The sequence below is a fragment of the Pseudorasbora parva genome, chromosome 4 (genome assembly GCF_024679245.1).
Source record: "Pseudorasbora parva isolate DD20220531a chromosome 4, ASM2467924v1, whole genome shotgun sequence".
Lineage (NCBI taxonomy): Eukaryota > Metazoa > Chordata > Actinopteri > Cypriniformes > Gobionidae > Pseudorasbora > Pseudorasbora parva.
In genome coordinates this window covers 39,994,317-40,016,129 of record NC_090175.1, presented here as the reverse complement: position 1 = coordinate 40,016,129, position 21,813 = coordinate 39,994,317, and the positions used below count along the sequence as shown (strand labels likewise).

The 21,813-nt window shown below is 36.5% G+C and overlaps 1 protein-coding gene across 2 annotated transcripts; it reads right to left on the bottom strand.

The window, feature by feature from the left end:
• Window positions 1–655: 655 nt before the first annotated feature.
• On the bottom strand, window positions 656–21,642 carry ncapd3 (non-SMC condensin II complex, subunit D3). Of its 2 annotated transcripts, none has more exons than XM_067441751.1 (35): window positions 21,541–21,642; window positions 20,987–21,138; window positions 20,692–20,854; window positions 20,342–20,517; window positions 20,001–20,168; window positions 19,503–19,564; window positions 18,942–19,029; window positions 18,722–18,855; window positions 18,524–18,596; window positions 16,798–16,923; window positions 16,412–16,664; window positions 15,600–15,635; window positions 15,392–15,511; window positions 15,228–15,301; window positions 12,918–13,052; window positions 11,704–11,924; window positions 11,399–11,590; window positions 11,073–11,170; window positions 10,563–10,672; window positions 10,300–10,407; window positions 9,145–9,253; window positions 8,900–9,001; window positions 8,564–8,802; window positions 8,364–8,443; window positions 8,128–8,265; window positions 7,851–7,984; window positions 7,327–7,523; window positions 7,103–7,213; window positions 5,142–5,312; window positions 4,885–5,018; window positions 4,665–4,732; window positions 4,303–4,344; window positions 4,146–4,208; window positions 3,957–4,020; window positions 656–1,437 (listed from the first exon to the last, which is right to left on the bottom strand). In XM_067441751.1, the coding sequence occupies exons 1-35, from the start codon at window positions 21,590–21,592 to the stop codon at window positions 1,365–1,367; spliced, it is 4,266 nt and encodes a 1,421-aa protein (XP_067297852.1). In that variant the 5' UTR covers window positions 21,593–21,642; the 3' UTR covers window positions 656–1,364. The 2 variants fall into 2 exon arrangements, with proteins under 2 accessions (XP_067297852.1, XP_067297851.1); XM_067441750.1 differs by having other exon boundaries at window positions 657–1,437; window positions 15,600–15,638.
• Window positions 21,643–21,813: the final 171 nt, after the last annotated feature.

Sequence of the window (21,813 nt, the reverse complement as noted above, 5' to 3'; positions counted from 1 at the left end):
AAATTATATATATATATATATATATATATATATATATATATTTTAATGAATGATCCACGCACAAACATTAAAAAGCTTACCAAATCTAAACTTTAGACCTTTAAGACAGTTAACTTTATTTCTCCATGTTGTCAGAATTTTTTTTTTTTTTAAACAGTCTGGATAAAACCCCTCTAATGCCCCGGACAGATTTTAAAAGCTGTCTGTCTCCCCCGTGTGGAAGTAAGCGGAAACTGTACTAAAAGTAAATTAAAGAAAGTGCACGAGATGCTATTTGGAATATTCTCAATTCATGCTGGTTAACATGATCATCAGGTTTTGAACGTATTGAATATAAATCCCAAAAATAACTATGATTAGTGTATACACATATTTAGTGCAACAAACAATAGACACAAGACTTTTAGTATGTTAATTACTAACAGATACATTTCTTCAGAGAAAAATGTCAGATTTATCTGTATAGAGAAGCCTTCATGCGCAGCATTAGCAGAACTGTGCGCTCTTCTTTATTTGTGTATTTTTATTGCTTATTATGACTGATCATATGTTGTTTTACAGTACATATTGTAAATTTCATATTTATTATGACTCTCAGCTCTGTTGACTCAAAAATCAATTTTATAACAGTAAAAACTCCATGCAATTTAAATAGCAAATATTCATTGGTATTTAAAGAATATATCAAACTTTATTCTTATATCAAACTTTATACATACAGGTGCTGTATTAAACATTAAAGCACTGAATGAAAGTTGTCCCTACATTTAAGCATCTGACACGTCTCTTAATTTGACAAATAAATCTAATCCACTTCATCTACAATAAAGACATCAAACACTGGTAATCCACTCTGATGGCACAAATGATAATATCAGTGATTAGCACACACGAAATCATGTGACAGGTAGATGGACACCTTAAAAAAAGTCACTAGCATGACTTTTTTTTTTTAAATAAGTAAACCTCTCAAAGACTTTCTTTTTGTTTACTTTAATGTTTTACTAAGGCATCATAAGAGAAACAGAACACTGTTGTCTACCAATGTGTGATAAATCTGCTCCATACAGTCATTAGTTGCCACACTTTCTCTACTGATATCAATGGATAGTAGATTGCGAATTTCAGACACATTGAGTACATTTCAAACAACCAGGTCTGGAGGAAATCCACATAATACAATCCAAAGTATCAAATCATTTAATAACATTACCTTTTTACAAACAAGACAAAAAGACGAAACAGTAAAACAAAAAGTTATCATGAGAAAAGTGAAATAAAGAGGGCTTGTTATAAAGGTACAGTGAACTGAAAGGTATAATTATTACATACTACATCATAATAAATGCACAGATAAACATTCTCTAAAGCCTTTTCTTGCTTCTCAGTTTTTGTACAAGAGGGGATTCCACATTCCACTGCCTGGGTACTGGTTTTCTAAAGAGTGGAATAAAAATTAAATGTTAACAATATAACTTCATGCTCCATTCAATACTTCTAAGATACAGTATTGTTCAAAATAATAGCAGTACAATGTGACTAACCAGAATAATCAAGGTTTTTAGTATATTTTTTATTGCTACGTGGCAAACAAGTTACCAGTAGGTTCAGTAGATTCTCAGAAAACAAACAAGACCCAGCATTCATGATATGCACGCTCTTAAGGTTGTGCAATCGGGCAATTAGTTGAATTAGTTGAAAGGGGTGTGTACAAAAAAATAGCAGTGTCTACCTTTGACTGTACAAACTCAAAAGTATTTTGTACAAACATTTATTTTCTTTCTGGGATTTAGCAATCCTGTGAATCACTAAATTAATTTTGTTGGTTTGGAACCAAGACTTTGCCCGTTTACTAGTGTGTTTTGGGTCATTGTCTTGTTGAAACAACCGTTTCAAGGGCATGTCCTCTTCAGCATAGGGCAACATGACCTCTTCAAGTATTTTAACATATGCAAACTGATCCATGATCCCTGGTATGCGATAAATAGGCCCAACACCATAGTAGGAGAAACATGCCCATATCATGATGCTTGCACCTCCATGCTTCACTGTCTTCACTGTGTACTGTGGCTTGAATTCAGAGTTTGGGGGTCGTCTCACAAACTGCCTGTGGCCCTTGGACCCAAAAAGAACAATTTTACTCTCATCAGTCCACAAAATGTTCCTCCATTTCTCTTTAGGCCAGTTGATGTGTTCTTTGGCAAATTGTAACCTCTTCTGCACATGCCTTTTTTTTAACAGAGGGACTTTGCGGGGGATTCTTGAAAATAGATTAGCTTCACACAGACGTCTTCTAACTGTCACAGTACTTACAGGTAACTCCAGACTGTCTTTGATCATCCTGGAGGTGATCATTGGCTGAGCCTTTGCCATTCTGGTTATTCTTCTATCCATTTTGATGGTTGTCTTCCGTTTTCTTCCACGTCTCTCTGGTTTTGCTCTCCATTTTAAGGCATTGGAGATCATTTTAGCTGAACAGCCTATCATTTTTTGCACCTCTTTATAGGTTTTCCCCTCTCTAATCAACTTTTTAATCAAAGTACGCTGTTCTTCTGAACAATGTCTTGAACGACCCATTTTCCTCAGCTTTCAAATGCATGTTCAACAAGTGTTGGCTTCATCCTTAAATAGGGGCCACCTGATTCACACCTGTTTCTTCACAAAATTGATGACCTCAGTGATTGAATGCCACACTGCTATTTTTTTGAACACACCCCTTTCATCTAATTCAACTAATTGCCCAATTGCACAGCCTTAAGAGCGTGCATATCATGAATGCTGGGTCTCATTTGTTTTCTGAGAATCTACTGGTAACTTGTTTGCCACGTAGCAATAAAAAAATATATACGAAAAACCTTGATTATTCTGGTTAGTCACATTGTACTGCTATTATTTTGAACAATACTGTATTTGCTTATGGGTGTTGAAGTTTGAAGGTATAATACATAACTTTCCTTTGTTCCAAATGAACAGCATTTAAATTATGAGTCAATACATCATATGACTTTTCCAAAACATGTTTTGTCTTACCCCGATTCACTATGGTAAGCCTATTGAAAGTATTTCTATTTTAGACACGTCAGGATTGTTTTTATGGGAAAGTTCGTACATACATCACTTGACACCAACACCTTGGATGCACTGGGGGTAAGCAGATAAACATCACATTTTCATTTTTGGGTCAAATATCCCTTTAAGGGGACCTATTATGCAAAATTGACTTTTATAAGGTGATTCACTGAACATAGACGTGGGTCTGCAGCGTGAGAGAACAACCAGCCTATAAATGTTAAAAATCCACATACTCATTTTTCACACTCAATCCCATAAATCAAAAGCACTGTCTTTAAAGACGCTGATTCAATTGCAAATGAATGGTTTATGAAGTCGCCCACATGAATGTGACGAGCTCGTAATCATGACTTTAGAAGTGGGAATTATAAAATTTGTAAAAGCATGTGAAGTTAAGACAACAAATCTCACCATCTCCGTAATTCATAAACGAGTCCGATGACTGAACATATAAGACTGAGATGTAAGGCTGAAATTTTCAGTGCATGAGATTGTCCAGTTTTAATGTTGCTAGCATATTGGAGCATGAGCTTTTGAAGCCCTGTTCTCTTGTGAAAAGGGGGCCAGGAGCACCAGCTCATTTACATTTAAAGGGACCCGTTTTTGCTCAGCATGATATCCTTTCCATCTAAACTAGTTATGTTTCTTAAACCTAGTAGGTGACTGATTTATGAGCAGCAGGATAATCATATATTCATCCGCAGTCCGCACAATCACGCAGAGCCAAAGTACAACCAACATTTTTACAGACATCTCTGCTGATGTCTAGATGAGGCGCGTGTTGCATTACTCATTTTAAAGTCACTTTAGATAAAAGCATGTGTTAAATTAATAAATGTAAATTCATCTCAACTCTCAGTGCATGATTAAATGTATGAACTTACTGTTGTTCTGGTGACATCAGATGTAGAACACACTCTTCTTCCAACACATCTTTGCTACCTGTAACTAGGTATACATTTCAACATATTGACAACCTTCCAAATGCCTTGAATGATTTAAAACATTTGAACACCACAGGTTATAGCTCTGACACCCAGACTAAATGTGAATGACAATTTGCAAAACCATACCTCTTCTAGATTCATTGCAGATGGCACTGACTTGCTCTCCAAATGTCACTTCATTGATGCTCGCTTTAAAGAATCAGAAGAGAGCTCAATTGAATGGCAGCTCCCCTAAGAATGGACTTTTGTAATTATGGGAGATGTCCAAATGAATTACTCTTACCTTGTGGAGTACTAATGGCTCTCCCTATCTGTTTTCCTCGTCCTGTCGAGAGAGAGAGAGAGAGAGAGAGAGAGAGAAAGAGAGAGAGAGAGAGAGAGAGAGAGAGAGAGAGAGAGAGAGAGAGAGCAAGAGAGATTTTATTTTATTCTATACATATGTAAAATATATTATAGAGATTCAAATATATAATCTAAAATTCCCTTTAAGTTTTATGATTAATTTTTGTATTACAGATTTATCCATACATAATAATAATAATCATAATCATAATAATTCACACCAGAAATGGCTGATCTGTGTTGTTCTGTTTCAGCAATATCATTGTTAGTTGCTAACAAAACAAAAGGCTGTTTTTGGTTTACCTGTTGAAAACACTGTAGGGGACGAATTGCTCCTGACTGGAGTAAGCATGCCTGCATATGTTCGGCGCCTGAGAGAAAGAACAATTATTCATCATAACACTTGCCTTTTTTATTGATACAGTGTACTGTGGATGATATTATTATATTGATATTGGTGATGTCTAACAAAAAAAAAAAAAAAGAAGTGTTATCTGTTGTTCTTGATGTGGCTCAGTTTTACCTCAGAGCATCAGCCGATTTAGGGGTTTGTGTGGGTCCTTTATTAGCATGAGGATGTTGAGGGGTGGCAAAACCTCCCCTTTGTGTCTGCCTCCCAACATTTGCTGCCCGAGCAGGAGAAGCCATGTTATTACCCTAAAGAAGAATGGGTAAGGCAGAGAAACAGAGGAAAGAAAAAGATAAAGATCAAAAACCAGCTGTAAAGGCTGTGTTGTCAAATGTATGCTACGTTTCGATGCATATGTACGTTTGACTCACGTTTTGTCGGGGTGACATTGTGAAGTTGGCCAATTCTTTTTCCATTTGTTGTTGCTCTTGTTGTTGCTTTTCCTTTTCAAACTGCTTCAGGTTATACTCCACCTCTGCAGCCAACTGCTCATCAGCAGCAAACAGCTCCTTCACTTCTGAACGATAGTCCTGCATGGTCACCTTTAATAAACACATAAACAGAAGGCTTGTGGGAAAATAAAAATACTTTGTTTTGTGGCAAAAAAGGTGTTTGGCATCTGAAATGAAGAACTGAGTCAAAAACACAATCTAATAGTGATGGTATTAATAACACAGAACATCAATGATCCATTACCTCATATTCTCTCTGGATTTAAAAATTGTCTGTTTTTTTTTTTAAAGTACGGGTAAATTTATATAATTTAGGCCTGGTTTCACAAACAGCCAGAATTAGGGTTTAGGTCAATTAGGGCATTTAAAGGATTAGTTCACTTTAAAATTATCACAAGATTTACTCACCCAGAAGCCATCATAGGAGTACCTAGGGACTTTCTTCTTTCAGGTGAACACAATCATAGTTATATTAATAAAAAGGGATAAATAAATATATTAATAAAAATACTGACGCTTCCAAATTTTAAGCTCAAAAAAGAGCATTCATCCATTATAAAAGTAATCCACACAGCTCTAGGGGCCTTCTGAAGCAAATTGATGGGTTTTCGTAAGAAAAATATCCATATTTAAACGTTATAAAATCATATATCTAGCGACCACTTTCCATATTCAACTTACGAAAAAAGCTTGACTTGCGCAACATTTGACGTTGGATGTAGTGTAACCGTTTTGAGCTGCAAGAGGCGTTACCCTTGCTTTGTAAGTTGAGTACAGAAGGCAGCCTGGCGGAAGCTAGATATTTTACATTATAAACTTTTAAATATGGATATTTTTTCTTACAAAAAAAACCCAATAAATTTGCTTCAGAAGGCCTTTATTAACCCCCCTGGAGCCGTGTGGTGTACATTTATTGTGGATGGATGCACTTTTTTTGAGCTTAAAAATCATGGGCCTCATTCACTGCTATTATAAAGCTTGGAAGCGTCAGGATTGTATTCATCAGAAAGAGTAAAGTCGAACACACCTAGGATGGCTTAAGGGTGAGTAAATCATGAGGTAATTTTTATTTTAAAGTGAACTAGTACTTTAACTAGCTTTTATTAATGTGCCTTAGAAAACATTACTGGTGTGAATCTTGAGACAAAACAATGGCACGACATATTTTAAGATATGTCAGTGCAAGTTGCTTTCAGTTAACACAGTTCAAACATGCATTTTAGACTGGGACTAGACTTAAGCCTTGTCTGTGAAACCAGGAGTTAATGTCTTAATTATTTTGTTTATTGTGTGCTTTCAATCTGTCAATAGATTAAAACATTGTTACATAAGTACTACAACTACCACAAGGATGAGTTCACATGTCCGATGAATCTGTGTAAAGTAATGGACCCTTTTCACAGAATATATTGTTATATTACCTTTAGCTTTAAATTAACTAGTTAATGTTACTGCATGGTTGTTTCTAATACAATGTCGGAGGGAGTGGCAGGCTGCCAGCAAATTTGACATCTTTCACTTTTCTGACCACCATAATCAATCTCTCTATAATTTTTCCACCATCATGAACTATCTTCTGCTATTGGATCAAATTGTAACAAAAAAACAACAAAAAAAACCCCAGAGGTTTACCTAATTACAATGAGTTTTTAATATAAACTTTTGACTGAACTTGTGCAATTTTCACCTTGATAAAATCTAGATAATGTATACATTAATTGTAACAGAAACTGTGTAAAAAATGTAGTAGTTTTTATATACATATGTGTATGTAGAAAAATTATTATTAACTAATTTATTTAAAGAAGTAGGTGGGGAGGCACATCCCTTATCTATCTATAATATCTAGCTATATATCTAATCATGTCTATATGCATCACCTGTAGGTACGCCATAAGGTGTTTCAGGACAGGTGAGTGCTGCTCTTCCAGCATGTTCTTCAGGCTGATGATGATAGGAATAACATTCTCCACAAAGTTTCTCTTTTGGACCTGCATATAAAACAGATGGCAAGTTCAAAAAAGATCTGATTATATATATATATAGGTTTGTTTTTTTTGTTTTTTGACAGCTTCCAGAATCAACACTCACAAAGTTCTCTCACCTGGGAGACCAACTTTTTCTGGGCCACCTGTATAACAGCTTTAGCCATGGCCATCTCATCCTCCTGAGGTTCCTCTCCTGCTGCTGGGCCGCTCATGGCTGTCAGTTTCATCTCCTTCATGGAGAGGATGTCAAATGTATCTGCAAGCAACTCCGAGCCCTGAGAGTCCAGAGGCAGCTCAGAGTCCACAAAACTGGCTGGAAAAGAAAGGCATCTGTAAGGGTCAAATCAATGTAAATCGGTGGATCAGGTGGGGCTAGCACTCTATTCTGAGCTAACAAAGACTTTGGAAAAAGCTTGTTTTCAATGTTCTTGACTTTTGAATATCATCTTTGAAAATAAATGCTTGGTATTTTCCTTAGAACTTCCAGTTAGATTAATACATTTTTTGCTTTTTCAGCCTCATCTTCACCCTTGAAATGCACCAACTTGCACTGTTTGAAAGTGCTTTCACTACATAAGAAACTACATTAAAAAAAAAAAAAAAAAAAAACAGCACGCAATCAATCACAAACGTCTCTCACCAAGAATGTCCTGGCAGATTTTGGTTGAGATATTGAAGCGTTGCTCATCTGTAAAGTTTTTCAATAGGAACCTGTAGATCCTGAAGCGTTTGCCTTGATTCTGCTGTCCTCTCAGTGAAAACCTGCATTTCTCACTGACAGAAAACAAACAAGCAAACACATTTTCAAAACTCATAGCATTCCACATCAGTAGATTAAATTAAACATTGTTTCTTGCAAACCACTGAAAAAAAGAAAACATATACAGCTTCATACGATGGATAATTTCAGAATGTACCTCTCCGTTTGAGTAAATTTATTGTATTTCTTGTGTTTCTCATAAGAGTTGAAGTGGAAAATGCACTCAATGAAATGCTGAGAAAACATGAGGGGACTCTTCTTAAGCAGGAGGTCAACCAAGCAGTACTCGCAGAGACTAAACAACAAAAACAAACAAAGTTAGATTAAATGGAAAAGGACACTGCAGCCTAATACATGTTTTGTTTTTGTTTTTTGTGAGGCCATATTTCTTACTCTGCAATGGCAGGATCTGGATCCACAAGAGCAAAAGCGAAGCGGAAAAACAGCGCACCTTTCCATTTTACATATTCCTCCTGTTGAAGAACAAAAAATAACAATTCAGAGATTTTCAAGATTCATATTTCAAGATTCTGACAAAGCTAGACAAAAAAAAGAGGTGCTTGGAGGGTCTGATCACAGGTTTGCGTCAGCACCTGCAGTAAGTTGGTGAGCATGATGAGGGTCTGTTCTCGGACAATGGGTTCTTTGTCTCTCAGACATGCTGAGATGTTTGGGATATATCGGCTCACTGTGTTGGTGTAACGCACGCAAAGGTCACACATCACCACCACCACGTTACTGCGCACAGCCAGCTCCGTGCCTACTTCCAGCTCCCGCGCAAACACAGGGAGATACTTCAACATCAGTTCCTCGTGCTGCAAACAAAGCTTACCTATGACATAGAGCGAACTATTATTTCACTTTCTGACAGCTGGGTAACATTCATATCAAAAAACTAAAAAAAGAAAAATTTGAAAAATGGTTCACACCTAATGTGATAACAGCATGAGCACGGACCACTGTTGGCATGGAATTGGGTTTGAACTGAGACAGAGGCTGACTAGCAGGCAGTTCTTGTCCTTCAGCAGGAACTGAAAGATAACACAGAATAAAAACAACTTAGTCTATGCTTACTATGCTTAATTATTTTCTGAAAAACTCTGGGATGTTTGAGATTTACTGAACTGACACCATACTAAGCAAAAAAATAAATTAAAAAACTTCATGGGCTTACCTAGCTGCTCTGAGGGAGTTAGAACAGACTGAACAAGAAGGAAAATTCTCTTCCCCACTTTAGATGGACAATGGAGAGAAGTGACACCAAGTGTATAAAGATATTTCACCTGAGATACAGAGGACAGAATATTTTTTTTATAATAGATCACTTTATTTAATGCTTTTAACAAGGTGTGGTCGCTGGGACCAGTCTTATTTTAAAGTTAAATGCAATTTAAAGTATGTTCCCTTTTATCAAGGTTCATGATCATTTAAAGTGTGGTTGGCAAATTTCAACAGCAATAGTTTTGTGATTTCTTTCACAATGTAATGCAGGTTTATTATAAAGTGGCTGTGACTGAAGGATTGAGTGGTTAAAAACTGTTAAATACTACATTAACCATAAAGCTATGGGTCTGTTTACACCTGGTCATTTTGTGGTTTTTACTGATGAGACCATCCGATTTGTGAAAACCCTTCCATTTACACTCAGCTTCTATGAAGCCCATCCCTCAGAAAAACAGAATGGTCTTAGATTGGTTAGATGGCCAAATGTAGTTTCATGTATTTTTATTGGCTGAAGTGCAAAGCACAGGTTATCTGGAAATGCCACGCCCCTTACCATTACAGGCAGAAGACACATCTGGGACAGTGTTTATGTTAATAGCAAGGGTTTATGATGTCACCAACCTGGGAAGAAGCTCCAAACCGGCCGTTTTTGTAGGCAATAAACTACCATAACTTTAAAAGACATCTCAGTTTGCATTGAATTTTACTATGATACTGTTTATGCTCAAGCAGCAACATTACACACTAACTAAAGTTAAAAAAGTGAAATCGCATGCAACCACTCCTTTAAAAGGCATTTCAATGTTTAAGAGGGAAATGGCCTTTGGGAGGAAGCTGTTCTTGTGCCTAGATGTTCTAATGCCCATTGACCTAAAACATCTAGGCACAGGAACAGCTTCTTCCCAGCATCTTAAACAGTTTAAATTCGGCAGATTGCCTGTCTGCTTGTTGAAGAAATGATCAGCTACTCATCTGCGGCAGCAGAAAATAATGATTGACTAAATATGACTAAATAGATTGTTTTTGCTGCAAAAACTTCAATGTTATATGTGGGCCTCAATGAAAACAAGTGTGATTTAACCCCTTTAATAAAGGCTGTCTGTACCAGAAGGTCTTCGTTGATGTCCGTAGTTCCTTTCTCTTGTAGAATGACACCAGACAGATAAGTCTCACACACAGAGACCAGCTCTCCACAGAAACTATCCAGGAACCTCTGAACACACACACACACACACACACACACACACACACACACACACACACACACACACACACACACACACACACACACACGCACACACACACAAAGAATTAAAGTATAAATAAGAGACATCTAACAAAAGCTTCTTGGCAATAGTATGATCTTACCAATGTTTCCTGAGTGTTGTCTGATCTTCCAAACCTGACCAGAGTATCCACACAGGAGTTGATCACCTCCAAAGGCAGGCTGAAAGTCTTTAACCAGCCCATCAGATCATCTACACAGGTAAAATATGCACACAGTTGTAATGTATTTGAATCAAAATTCAAAGTGTGTTGTGAATGCGTAACTAACTGATTTACCAGTTAACGTGAACATCCAGTAGGTAATTAGATGAATTAGATGGTAATTAGATGGGTTTGGGGTAAGTGAGATTTTTTTAAATGTATTATTATTTATTTATTTTGTTTTTCAGCAAGGGTACAAGAAACTGACAGTAAAAACTGACAGTCGTCTCTTCCCCAAAGATTTAATAAACGAATGCCACCTCACCAGATCAAGTAAGACAAAACCACACCACCAGTCACCAATGGCGACAATTTTTAATTATTATCACAATTTGTACATAATTGTTGCATTTACAATAATTTCAGTCCTGGCTGACACACAACACTTACCTACTATTCTGGCCTTGGTGTCATCATTGAGATTAGAGGCAATGTCACCCATAACGCTCAAGATATGACAGGTCATTGTAACAGAAACAACCGGTGACCTGATAATTAAAACAAATACTAAATTTGAACTATTTAAAAACAAATATTTTAGAACAAAATCACATGCAAAGCACGCAAACACCATTTACACAATGTCCATCAGTTAAAATAATAATTTACTATAAAACTATGTACTCTTTGACCTCTTTGCCTTACAACTGTCTGCACGTTTACCATGAGGTTTGATGACAACAATTCACATGTCACTTCCTCAGCTGTTTTCTGACCTGATTGTATTCTCCCAGGTATCCAAAACTGTGGTGTAGTTCAGTTTAGGGGAGCAACTGGCAATTTTAGCTAACAGCAGCCAGGCAGCAGCGGCCCTCTCTCCCTCTGTGTGAGACAGCAAACTGTTCACAAAGGCAGGAGTGAACTTCTGCTGAGAAGCCCACACGCTGAAAGCCTTGCTGAAATACCGGCTACAGAAGAGAAAGATGTGGAGGAGGATAAAAATAAAACAATGAAAGCAAAGAAAGGGGGAGACAAGTTACACAGTGCTAGTCAAAGATGGTTAGGACAATGTATAACTAACCTTAGGTCTTGACACTTCTCACACATCAGTCCCAGTAAATCCCAGGCCAGCCTCTGAGAGGTGTCACCATCCAGGTATTTGCCTTGATTCTTAATGTGAGTGATGACGACCTGGTCCAGACACTCTAGAGCTTTCTCCTGCACAGAGCTCTCAGAGTCCATGATAGCCGGTAACACTCCTCTCAACCAGGCCTCCTGCACCTCTTTATTTTCAGGCAGAGCCTGGACACATGATTGAATAAAGAGGGTTATAAGATGTTGGATAACTAAACTAGCACTTGTCTTAGCAGTGTTAAAGAGGTTAAAGGTCCATTAGCATGATAGCTAAGATAAAACGATAAAGATGGTTTTAATAATCATTTTAAATGTAAAAGAATAGCAGAATTGTTACCACAACTACCGGTATGAGTCCTTTTCAGACGAGTCATTTCACTCTGTGACCATCTTTTACATTTTTGGGCAGCCATTTTTAATCATGCAAGTACAGCTTCTGTCTCTTTGAATGGGGAAAATTCTCCAAAGCTGCTCATCAAGCTTGCGGTTAAAATTCATATTTGAAAATTGAATTTTTTATTTGGAAGGTGGAACTTATTTTGCCATATTGCACTTTCCCCAGTTCATAGTTATACGAGTGCACCGTCTTTCTATAAAGAAGATCTTTGATTATGATAATGTTTGGAATCAATTTCACAATGATTTTTTACATTCAATAACATGACACAACAATAAAAACATTAGCAGCCGATGAGAATCCTTGAACATTTAAAGTGGCAGACGACAAAACTGCAGTGCGTGCTTCTATTAACCAGAACTGTGCATTGGTGTGAAAGCTAATAGTTAGTTTTAATTAACTAACTTGGTGTTAATAGGACTTAAGAGATATGGCAAACTCTTATTGGTGAAGCCATCACCAATTTTCAGGTGTTAAAGAAAAGGATAATACTCATGATAATATTTTGTGGGTAAACAAATATGATTATTATATTTTTGTTAAGAGAAAGCTAAAATAGCAGCTGAAGATCAGTCCTGAGGAAAAAAATGTCACGTTTTAAAAACTCTAGTATAAGAAATTAAGCATGACCTCAGTTAACATTAAAATGCTGTTTTGACTAGCTAATAATTTTATTGGTCATCAAAACCGATAGAGAGAGCATTTTTCCAACTGTTTAATACAACAAAAATGTTGTAATGTGAGGGTTGGAAGGGGGTGCTTACAGCGAGGAGGTCCATAAGGCACTGCATGGCTTTCTTCTTCACTGAGACAGCAGGATCCCTGCAGCGCTCTGACAGAATACTCAGATTCTCCACACTGCATGTGATCACTCCATGCTTCAGCAGACTCATGACGGTCTATGCAAAAACATGAAAGACAAATGATCAGGTACAACTACTTGCTTTATACTGTTTTAGACAATGAAAATTGCACATGTGTGCCTTGCACACAACTCCACACAATTTAAAGTAAGATTTCTGTTTTCTTTTAAAGTTGTCTTATGCTCACCAAGGCTGCATTTATTTGATCAAAAATAGTAAAAACAGTAATATTATGAAATTACAATTATTATTACAATTTGTTTAAAGTTTTATTTATATTTAATAAACTTTATTATATTTTAATTAAAATAAATATTTATTATCTTTTTATTTCTGTGATAGCGATGTATTTTGAGATGTATTTTTTTGCATTTTTTTTAAGATTTTGGAGGTTGCTAGGCAACGTGGGGGAGAGGACGCTGGCATTGTCTGTTCGCCGCTTCTCCACCCACAAATCATGTTAATGTACTATTAGATTTAGATTTTATTTTATTTCCTTATGTTTGTGACTAGTCTAACAGTCAGAGCTACAATTGGGACTGTTGCTGATTGCTGGCAGCCACTGAGAGGATGTTGTTCGTTGTTTCGCCATTTTCCACCGCTTCTCTAATGTTTATGTTTGAATTGCTGCGGTTGGTTCTGGTTTGGAGGACATTTGATGTTTCTCGCCGCGGCTGCTCACTGGTGGTCTCCCTTGGGCTTAAGCTGCATGGTGGCTGAAGTTTGCACCGGGCTAGCGTCATCCGGGGCATCGTCATCGGCGTCCGGCATGATGTTGGGATGTTCTGCTTCTCGGCTGCGCCGCTGTTCTGTCCTGCATTGCGGCCGTGGAGCGGCTTGGACTTCTGCGCCGACCCCGGTGTGTCCACAGAAGTGCCCGGAAAAATGTTTTGCCTCCTGCATGGTGCTGCAGCGATCCCCATCTTTTGAATCGTCATGAAGACCCATCATCTGGTCTTCAGCTGTCGTGCCTCGGCAATGTCATCGGGACACACTGTCCCGATGACAGAAATCTGAAACATGGAGTGGACCACACTGTGCTGCGGAGCTAACAGACACGACTTCCACCATCAGCTGTTTTCTGTTCACCATCAGCTCTGTTTCTGTTCACCATCAGCTCTGTTTCTGTTCTGTTTTCTGTGTTGGTTGATTGTTTGTAGTATTCTATATTTTTACTTGTTATTCATTTTTTGTTGTCTCCCCCCGTTGCACTTTGAGATTCTTCGGAATGAAAAGTGCATTATAAATAAAATCTATTATTATTAAAGCATATTGAATTTTCAATGGCCATTACTCCAGTCTTCAATATCACATGATATTCAGTAATACACATTACATTGTTACAATACATATTCAGTAATACAATAACACATGATTATTTAGTAATAATTATATTATTTGAGGGCTATTTTATTTGGTGTTCAGTAAACATTGCTGTAAGTTTGTGGAAACAATGATACATTTTTGTTCAGGATCCTTTGAGTTTGATGAATAGAAAGTTCAAAAGAACCGCATTATTTAAAATAGAATTTATAACAATGTGCAATACAATGAAATACACTGTATTTACTGTAACTTTAATCAATGCATAATTTGTGTAAAAAATAATCTTATAGACTCCAAAGATTTAAAAGGTAATGTATATATGATCAGGCCCATATTACAGAAGTACAGCATTTTATTTATCTTTTGAAATTAAATTATTTTTTTACCATGCAAACATAATCTACAATAACAATGCAAAGCTCCCTCCCAGTCCAGGGAGGCTAAAATTTCACACACAAAAAAATATGGAGATTAAGCTACAAAAATGGGTTAAAAACAATATTTGAATGCGCAAGGCTACAGTTGCAGTGGCTTTGAAAAAAAAAAATGGCTTTCTCAAAAGAGTTCTTGTAGAAAACCATCTAACAACTAAAGTACAGCTAAAAAACTTCCAGATTATTGAATAAGATGACAGCTGGACGACTAAACGCCCACTGTGACCCAACCCTACAGTGAGCTACACCAGTACCTGAAGGTCAAAGATCTGGCAATCACAAACAGTAATAATTATTGGGTAATTCAGCAAAAAAAAGCCAGAGGGTGGAAAGTGGTCACATAGAGTAAAAAATTAAATAAGACCCATGTTCTGTTGCAAGAGAATTTAATATTAGAAGTATAATATAGGCAAAATGTGAAATGTTACAAAGTGTACAATGCATTTCCTACCTCCAGGGCACTTTTTCTAGCATTAGTTTTTGGATCACTGACATGCTTTTGAAATAGAGCCATTGTGTCCTCATCTAAAAGTAAATAAAGAAACAATAATAAAGAAAGTCCGTTATGTAAAAGTTTTCATTTAAAATGACACGGCCTATTTATGTTGAACTTACTCTGTAAGGAAGTATTCATACTGCTCCTGTGTGTTGTTGTCATGCTCTTGTGTTTTGTAAGCTCAATGGTTCTGAAGGTCAGGGCGGTTTTCTGAACCGTTTCTCTTCTCTTTAGAGTTTCTAAAAAAATATTACACAAAGTGAACCATTACTGACTATAAAAATACCTTTCCCTAATTTAATTTTAAATTCCAAAATACGATCTTACGCTCAGAACGGGCTGAATCCAGCATAGTCTGAGCACCTGCTGGAAAAAAGAATGAGCTTAATCAGCATTCAAATGTACTGCATGTTACAACTAAAGAATATACACTGCCTGACCAATAATAATAAAAAAAGATCGGATAATTATTGTAGTGGTTATTACATTTCTAGCATGCTATATGTTTGGCAATGGCAACAGTTATTTTAACCCTAATTAATGGAGTGTGGAGTTTTCATTTCTTTAACAACCATCTAGGAAGACACATAGTGGCCATATTCCAGGATGACAATGTCAAGATTCATCAGGCTCAAATTGTGAAACAATAGTCGGGAGGGAGCATGAAGAATCATTTTTACACATGGATCAGCACATCTGAGTCCAGACTGTAAATTCATGTCCTAAAGTAGACTTTACAGAGTGCTTGACTCTTGCATGGCATTTTCAATAAATTATCTTGACCAAAACTTGATGCATCTCTTGATGGAAATAAATGTTGTGGTGTTATTTCCATCAAGAAGTGCACTTTTTTTGGTCAAAATCTTGGATCCTGGAATTTAACCATTGTGTGTCTTCCTACATGGTTGTTTAAGAAATGAAAAGCTCCACACTCCATCAACTAGGGTTAGAAGAACTGTTACCAATCATATAACATGCTAGAAACATAATAATTACTGCAATAATGATCCAATAATTGACTCTTTAGCATTTGCCTATTTAAATCCTATCTGACCCCCTTTTTTTGGGCCGGGCAGTGTAATTCCCTCATATGAAAACATTTTAGCTGTACAGTTATTGTACTGTAATAAAATACATACTATTGGAGAACAGCTCATGCACACATTTTGTGGCATTCTGGGAACCCAGCTCCAGACACTGTGCCAGGCAGTGCAATGCGTGACCTCTGACTGTGGGAGAGATGTCATTACGATGATTGTAAACTATATTATGGACCAGGAACCTGTGAGACAGGAACACGGCCAGCTCAGGGTCCACTGTGTCGTCCACATCCCTCTCACTCTGCTTCAGAAGGACCATGGCAACATCAAGCGCAAACATTCTAAATGCCACCTGAAAAGACATTTTTTTTGTTATACAATAGAAACAGACCAGTGCATTGGAAAATATAAAATAATCTGTGCAAATGACAAGTTGTGCTTAAATAAAAAAATCAGTAAGGGGCTGTTATAGTCACACTGTTCACCTTGTTATTTTGGGAGAACTTATAGAGCCATCTAACAATGGCTGCGTAGTCCTGACATGGCATCTTAGCCATCAGCTTGCCAACAGCCTGTGCTCCGCTAGTTCGATATTCAGACTTCTCAACCATCTGAAACACACAGAGGGAGTTGCATGGAATTACAAAGATTTTTTATATATTTTTATAAATGGTGAAACCTCACAGACTAGTTCACCCAAATTGAGAGCTGTTGTTGTTCTGTACAACTCAAAAGGAAAATTATAAACAGTCTCTACTCTGGTCTAACGTAGTAATATTTGGTCACAGAGATTTGATTTGAGAGCTGCATATTGACATGCATAAATTATCTGATAGTGAATAATGATGTCTTATGTATATACTATATGTAAATACTATATGTAGATTCTTATGAAAATCTAATTTTGTGTTCCAAGAAAAAAAATAATAACATACTTTAGAAACAACATGAGGATTAGGGGCCCGTTCCTCGTACGTGGCTAACCCATTCAGCAGGATTTGATTGTTGACGATCTGGGGCCGGTTGCATAAACCACTTAGACTGGTCTTAAAAGTAAGTCATCTAATTTTTTTCTTTAAGACTGGTCATAACTTTTTAAAATCAGTTACATAAAATGGTAGATCGGTTCAATTTGAATTAGAAAAGTAAGACACATTTTGAAAGACATTACATTTTGACTAATTGCTAGTTGGATAAATTAGTGCTTAAGACACAGTCTTAACATAGTGGCTACGTTTCTCGGGATCATCTTATTTCATGTAAACAGGATTAGATTGCATCGAGGTGATACTTAAAATCTTTCCCAGCCACAAGAGTTCCTCACTGAACCAGGGGCAATTATAATCTTAAATAACAATAATAATAATATAGTTTATATGAAAATAATAATATAATGTTGTGTAAAATGTGCCTATAATGCTATAGAGACAGTCACTTGATGGAGAGATTTATTTGTGATGGAATAATTACTTTTTAGTTGTACTGGAGGTTTACACACGTTGTACAGTTAATCTGCGTCATGCACACTGATCTAATATCAGTGGTCGTGCATTAATTTGAGTGATGACGGATTTAATGGGATTCCTGGATGCTGCGCAAGAGATGCAGATAATTTGATCTTGACTGTTAAGAAAGTTGAATTAATACTGGCACATAAGAAATCTGTTTCAAATTGAATTAAAAATTGAATTACAACATTGAAATAAAAATGTATGGGTATACAAATCATGTTCATGAATCATGTTCATCAAAACTTTTTAACTTTTATGTTGGTTTAGTCGTTTCCTTATAAAGGTTCAGAAATTCGTTTAGTTTTTTCTTTGTCAAGTTTTTTGCCAGGTGTCTTTTTTAATTATATGATGTCATTACATTGTCTTGACGGACGCCAGCCAATCACTGCATTGCTGATTGTAGTTTCGAGTATAAATGCATCTGCCCTCTTCAGGGAACACTAGAATGAGCAGTAATTTTAGATACATTAATCCAGATATTTTTATCCAATCCGCAAAAACCAAATTAGCCAGATATCAGTTATCAGGATTAGAAGATCTGGGATATATCCAATCATCTCAGATGTATTAAGCGATGTACGAAGAACCTTAATGACCTTAAGAACCTTAACCTCAAGTACTAAGAGTTAATAATGACAAAACTGAAATTTTTCAAATTAAATGATTTATTTTTTAAATATTTCTTTAAAATCAAATATACCTGATGGCAGATGTGTTGCACAAGGATCCGTAGAAGTGGCAATGTGGCCTCCCTCTGCTCATCAACAATATGACTAGAACACATATACAGTAATTCAGATAGAAACAACTTACAGCATCAATGCTGAAGAAATAGAGGGGGACAAAGTAAATCCAACACTTTTCCTACATGAAATTCAGCTGGAGTGGAGTCACTAACCTAATGAAAAGGATGGCATGGTCTCTGGCACCACAGACAGCCTGAGATGGAGCAAGAAAACATGGCTTGGACCTCTCCTGTGCTTTCATCATTAGAATCACATACAGTAGCTTGCGGAATACTCTGCGACGACACTGTACAATACAACACACCATAATCAAGCAATACAATTATGCACTCAAAATAGTGTTGTTGTTTTTTTTGGAGTAACCCCACTCACCTCATCTCCTTCACCATGAATGGTCGAGCATAGTAGCCCCAGTCCATGATAGGACATCTCAGGCAGACTCTCTAATTGGTCAACATTTCTGTAAACACACATAAAACTCAGAAGGCTGCAAATCTTGATAAAAAGTCAATGTATTTGTGTGAATGACTCTTAAGAAGAAATGCATCAGTTTTGATATATTAACTAAAACAAAAACTATAATTTTTCTTTGTTTGTTTTAGCCTGGTCGTTCACACCTCAGCTTTGAAAAAGCCTAAAAAATGTGTGCGTAAAGCTGCGGAAAATTGGAAGAGTAGAGGGGAGAAAATAACCAATAAAACACAGACCTGACAAACGAATATTAAAACAAGAAAAAAAAATATCAAAAATAAATCATAAACATTAGATGAAAAGTTTAAATTTGAAAAGAAAAAAACACTACAATATTGTAAATGTTGCCATGGCATAAACTGAAATAAAAATATTTTTTAAATATAAATATATAATAAAATAGTATATAATACTAAAATAATGCTGTAATGCATTTCTTCATCTTTCTAATTTTGCATTTACCTTTCCTGAGAGAATGTCAGATCTCCAATGACTGGTTCAAAGTTGGTAAGTTCAGTAAAAAGCTGAAAGATTAAAATAATGTTAAAAAAAATAGTTGTTTTAATATGTTGCTTTCAATATCAACATGTAAAAATTTTCCACCATACTCAGATCTATACATTAAAGGGATAGTTCACCAAAAATGAAAATTCTGTCATTTAATCACCCTTATGTTGTTCCAAACCTGTATGAGTTTCTTTGTTCTGCTGAACACAAAAGAAGATATTTGGAAGAATGTTTGTAACAAAGCAGATAGAACAACCATTCATTACAGAAATTTTAATTTTTGGGAGAACTATCCCTTTAGCAATGCTTTTCTGTTGAGACCCATATGCTCTGAGAACATGTAATCTACTCTTCAAAAGAAGAAAACAAAAAATGACAGCTGTACCTAATCCCTAACACTACCAGAAGAAGAACAGAAATGCTGAGTGAGGCTGACACGCATTATTTACAGACCTGAACACAGCTGTCAGCACTCTGAGGCTTGTCTCGAAGCGAAATTTTCTCTAGGAGTTTTAGAAGTGTGCGAACCAGCAATACAATGCTCTCCCTTAGTTTCAGCAAATCCTGTGCAGAAAAGTACATCCCCTCTTCAGCATCATCTTCATCATCATCAATCTCCATCTGTTGGGAAACAAAACACAAAAATATGCACTACATGACCACTGTCATCACTATCATTGACAGATAGATTGAGTCTAAGACTTTGAAGGATGTGTCAGAGTGGGAAAACGCACTTTTAAAGATGATGACTGTAAATGTCACATATGCAACAAACAAAAATGTAAATACTATACCTCTTCTAATGCTTTCTTTGGCGGTTTGGACCGTTTTCCAGGTTTGGGGTCACCTTGGGAGCTTTTCACAGAATCCTTCTTGCGTTTCTTGCCAGAGTCTTGAGGCCAGCATTTTAGGGGCATGCTCAGACAGGTGTCAAAAAGGATCTGATGGTACACTTTATTTGCAACACTACCTGATGATGGACAAAAACATTAAATATAAACTAATGAGACATTTTGACAGTGTTATGTTAAAATGACATCACATCTGCTTTTATGTAAGGATTCTGATTGTGGGCGACATGTCTTTAACAACCTGAAATCTGTTTGTTTTTTTGCTCAATATTAATAATCTGTTGCAATCTGACCTGGTATTTTCAGTAGCAACAAGTACAGAGAGGCTGCCTGTAGACCATACAGTCTCTGTTCGAGACTGGGACTTTTGGATTTAGCACTAAGGATGAAGTAGGACAGGACAGCCACCAAAGTTTTTGCAGAGACACCATTCTCACCAAACACCACCCAGACATTCTATAGGGGAAAAAACATGGTCAAGAAATCATAAGAAGGTTACACCGCAGTGAATCACAAAACGGATTCACTGTTTGTGTAAGCACTTGGTGACGTAAAACAGAAAGAAATAACAGCAGCATCAAGTTATACCTGTGTATTGTCATCATCCTCATTAGAGAAGTTCAGAAGCTGCATATAAACGGTTTTAAAAACACTCGGGTGTTCATTTATCTCCTCCTCAATAACGGGGTCAAGAGGGTCTGTGTCGGTGAACTCGAAATCCCACACTCCATCCACCCAGGCTGAAACATTTCAACAAGTCAACAACATACGTAAGTTACACTGCGGTTAATAAAGCCTAACGTTAAACGTGAAGCAGGCAAACAAAGCTTCAAAATAGACAATGATCGTGCGAATTACTATGGCAGTTTGAACGGATAGTTAAACGTTAACGTTAGATTTTAAAAAAAGAGAGAAAGCGAGTTAGGATATGGAAGAACAAAATGTTTTGATAGAAAAAAAAAATATCTCGCATATAACAAATAATGACCCGAGACCAAAAAATATTCCCCGGGATGACAGCGTCAGTCGCAACTTAACATATTTCGAGGTAACGTTATAACAGAACAATTACACTCGGAAAGTCTTAAAAAATATTTCGCAACTGTTCATAATACATGCTCGTGATAAAAACGAAACTATACCTGTAGACACACTGCTTAATTTTAACAACTGCAGCGCACGTATCAAGTCCATCTTTCGTTCAAAACAACGCGCCAATTGCCGCTGTAGTGGGACATCACATATCCCGGCATGCACGGCGGCATACACGGTCGACCTCATGAATATTAATTAGAATTCTCTTTTGTTTTCATTTTATATTAAACCTAACCATAATAACAGTAAAATACTAGCATATATGGTACTCATTTCAACAAGATAATATAAAAACAATTCTATAAAAATACTAAATAACG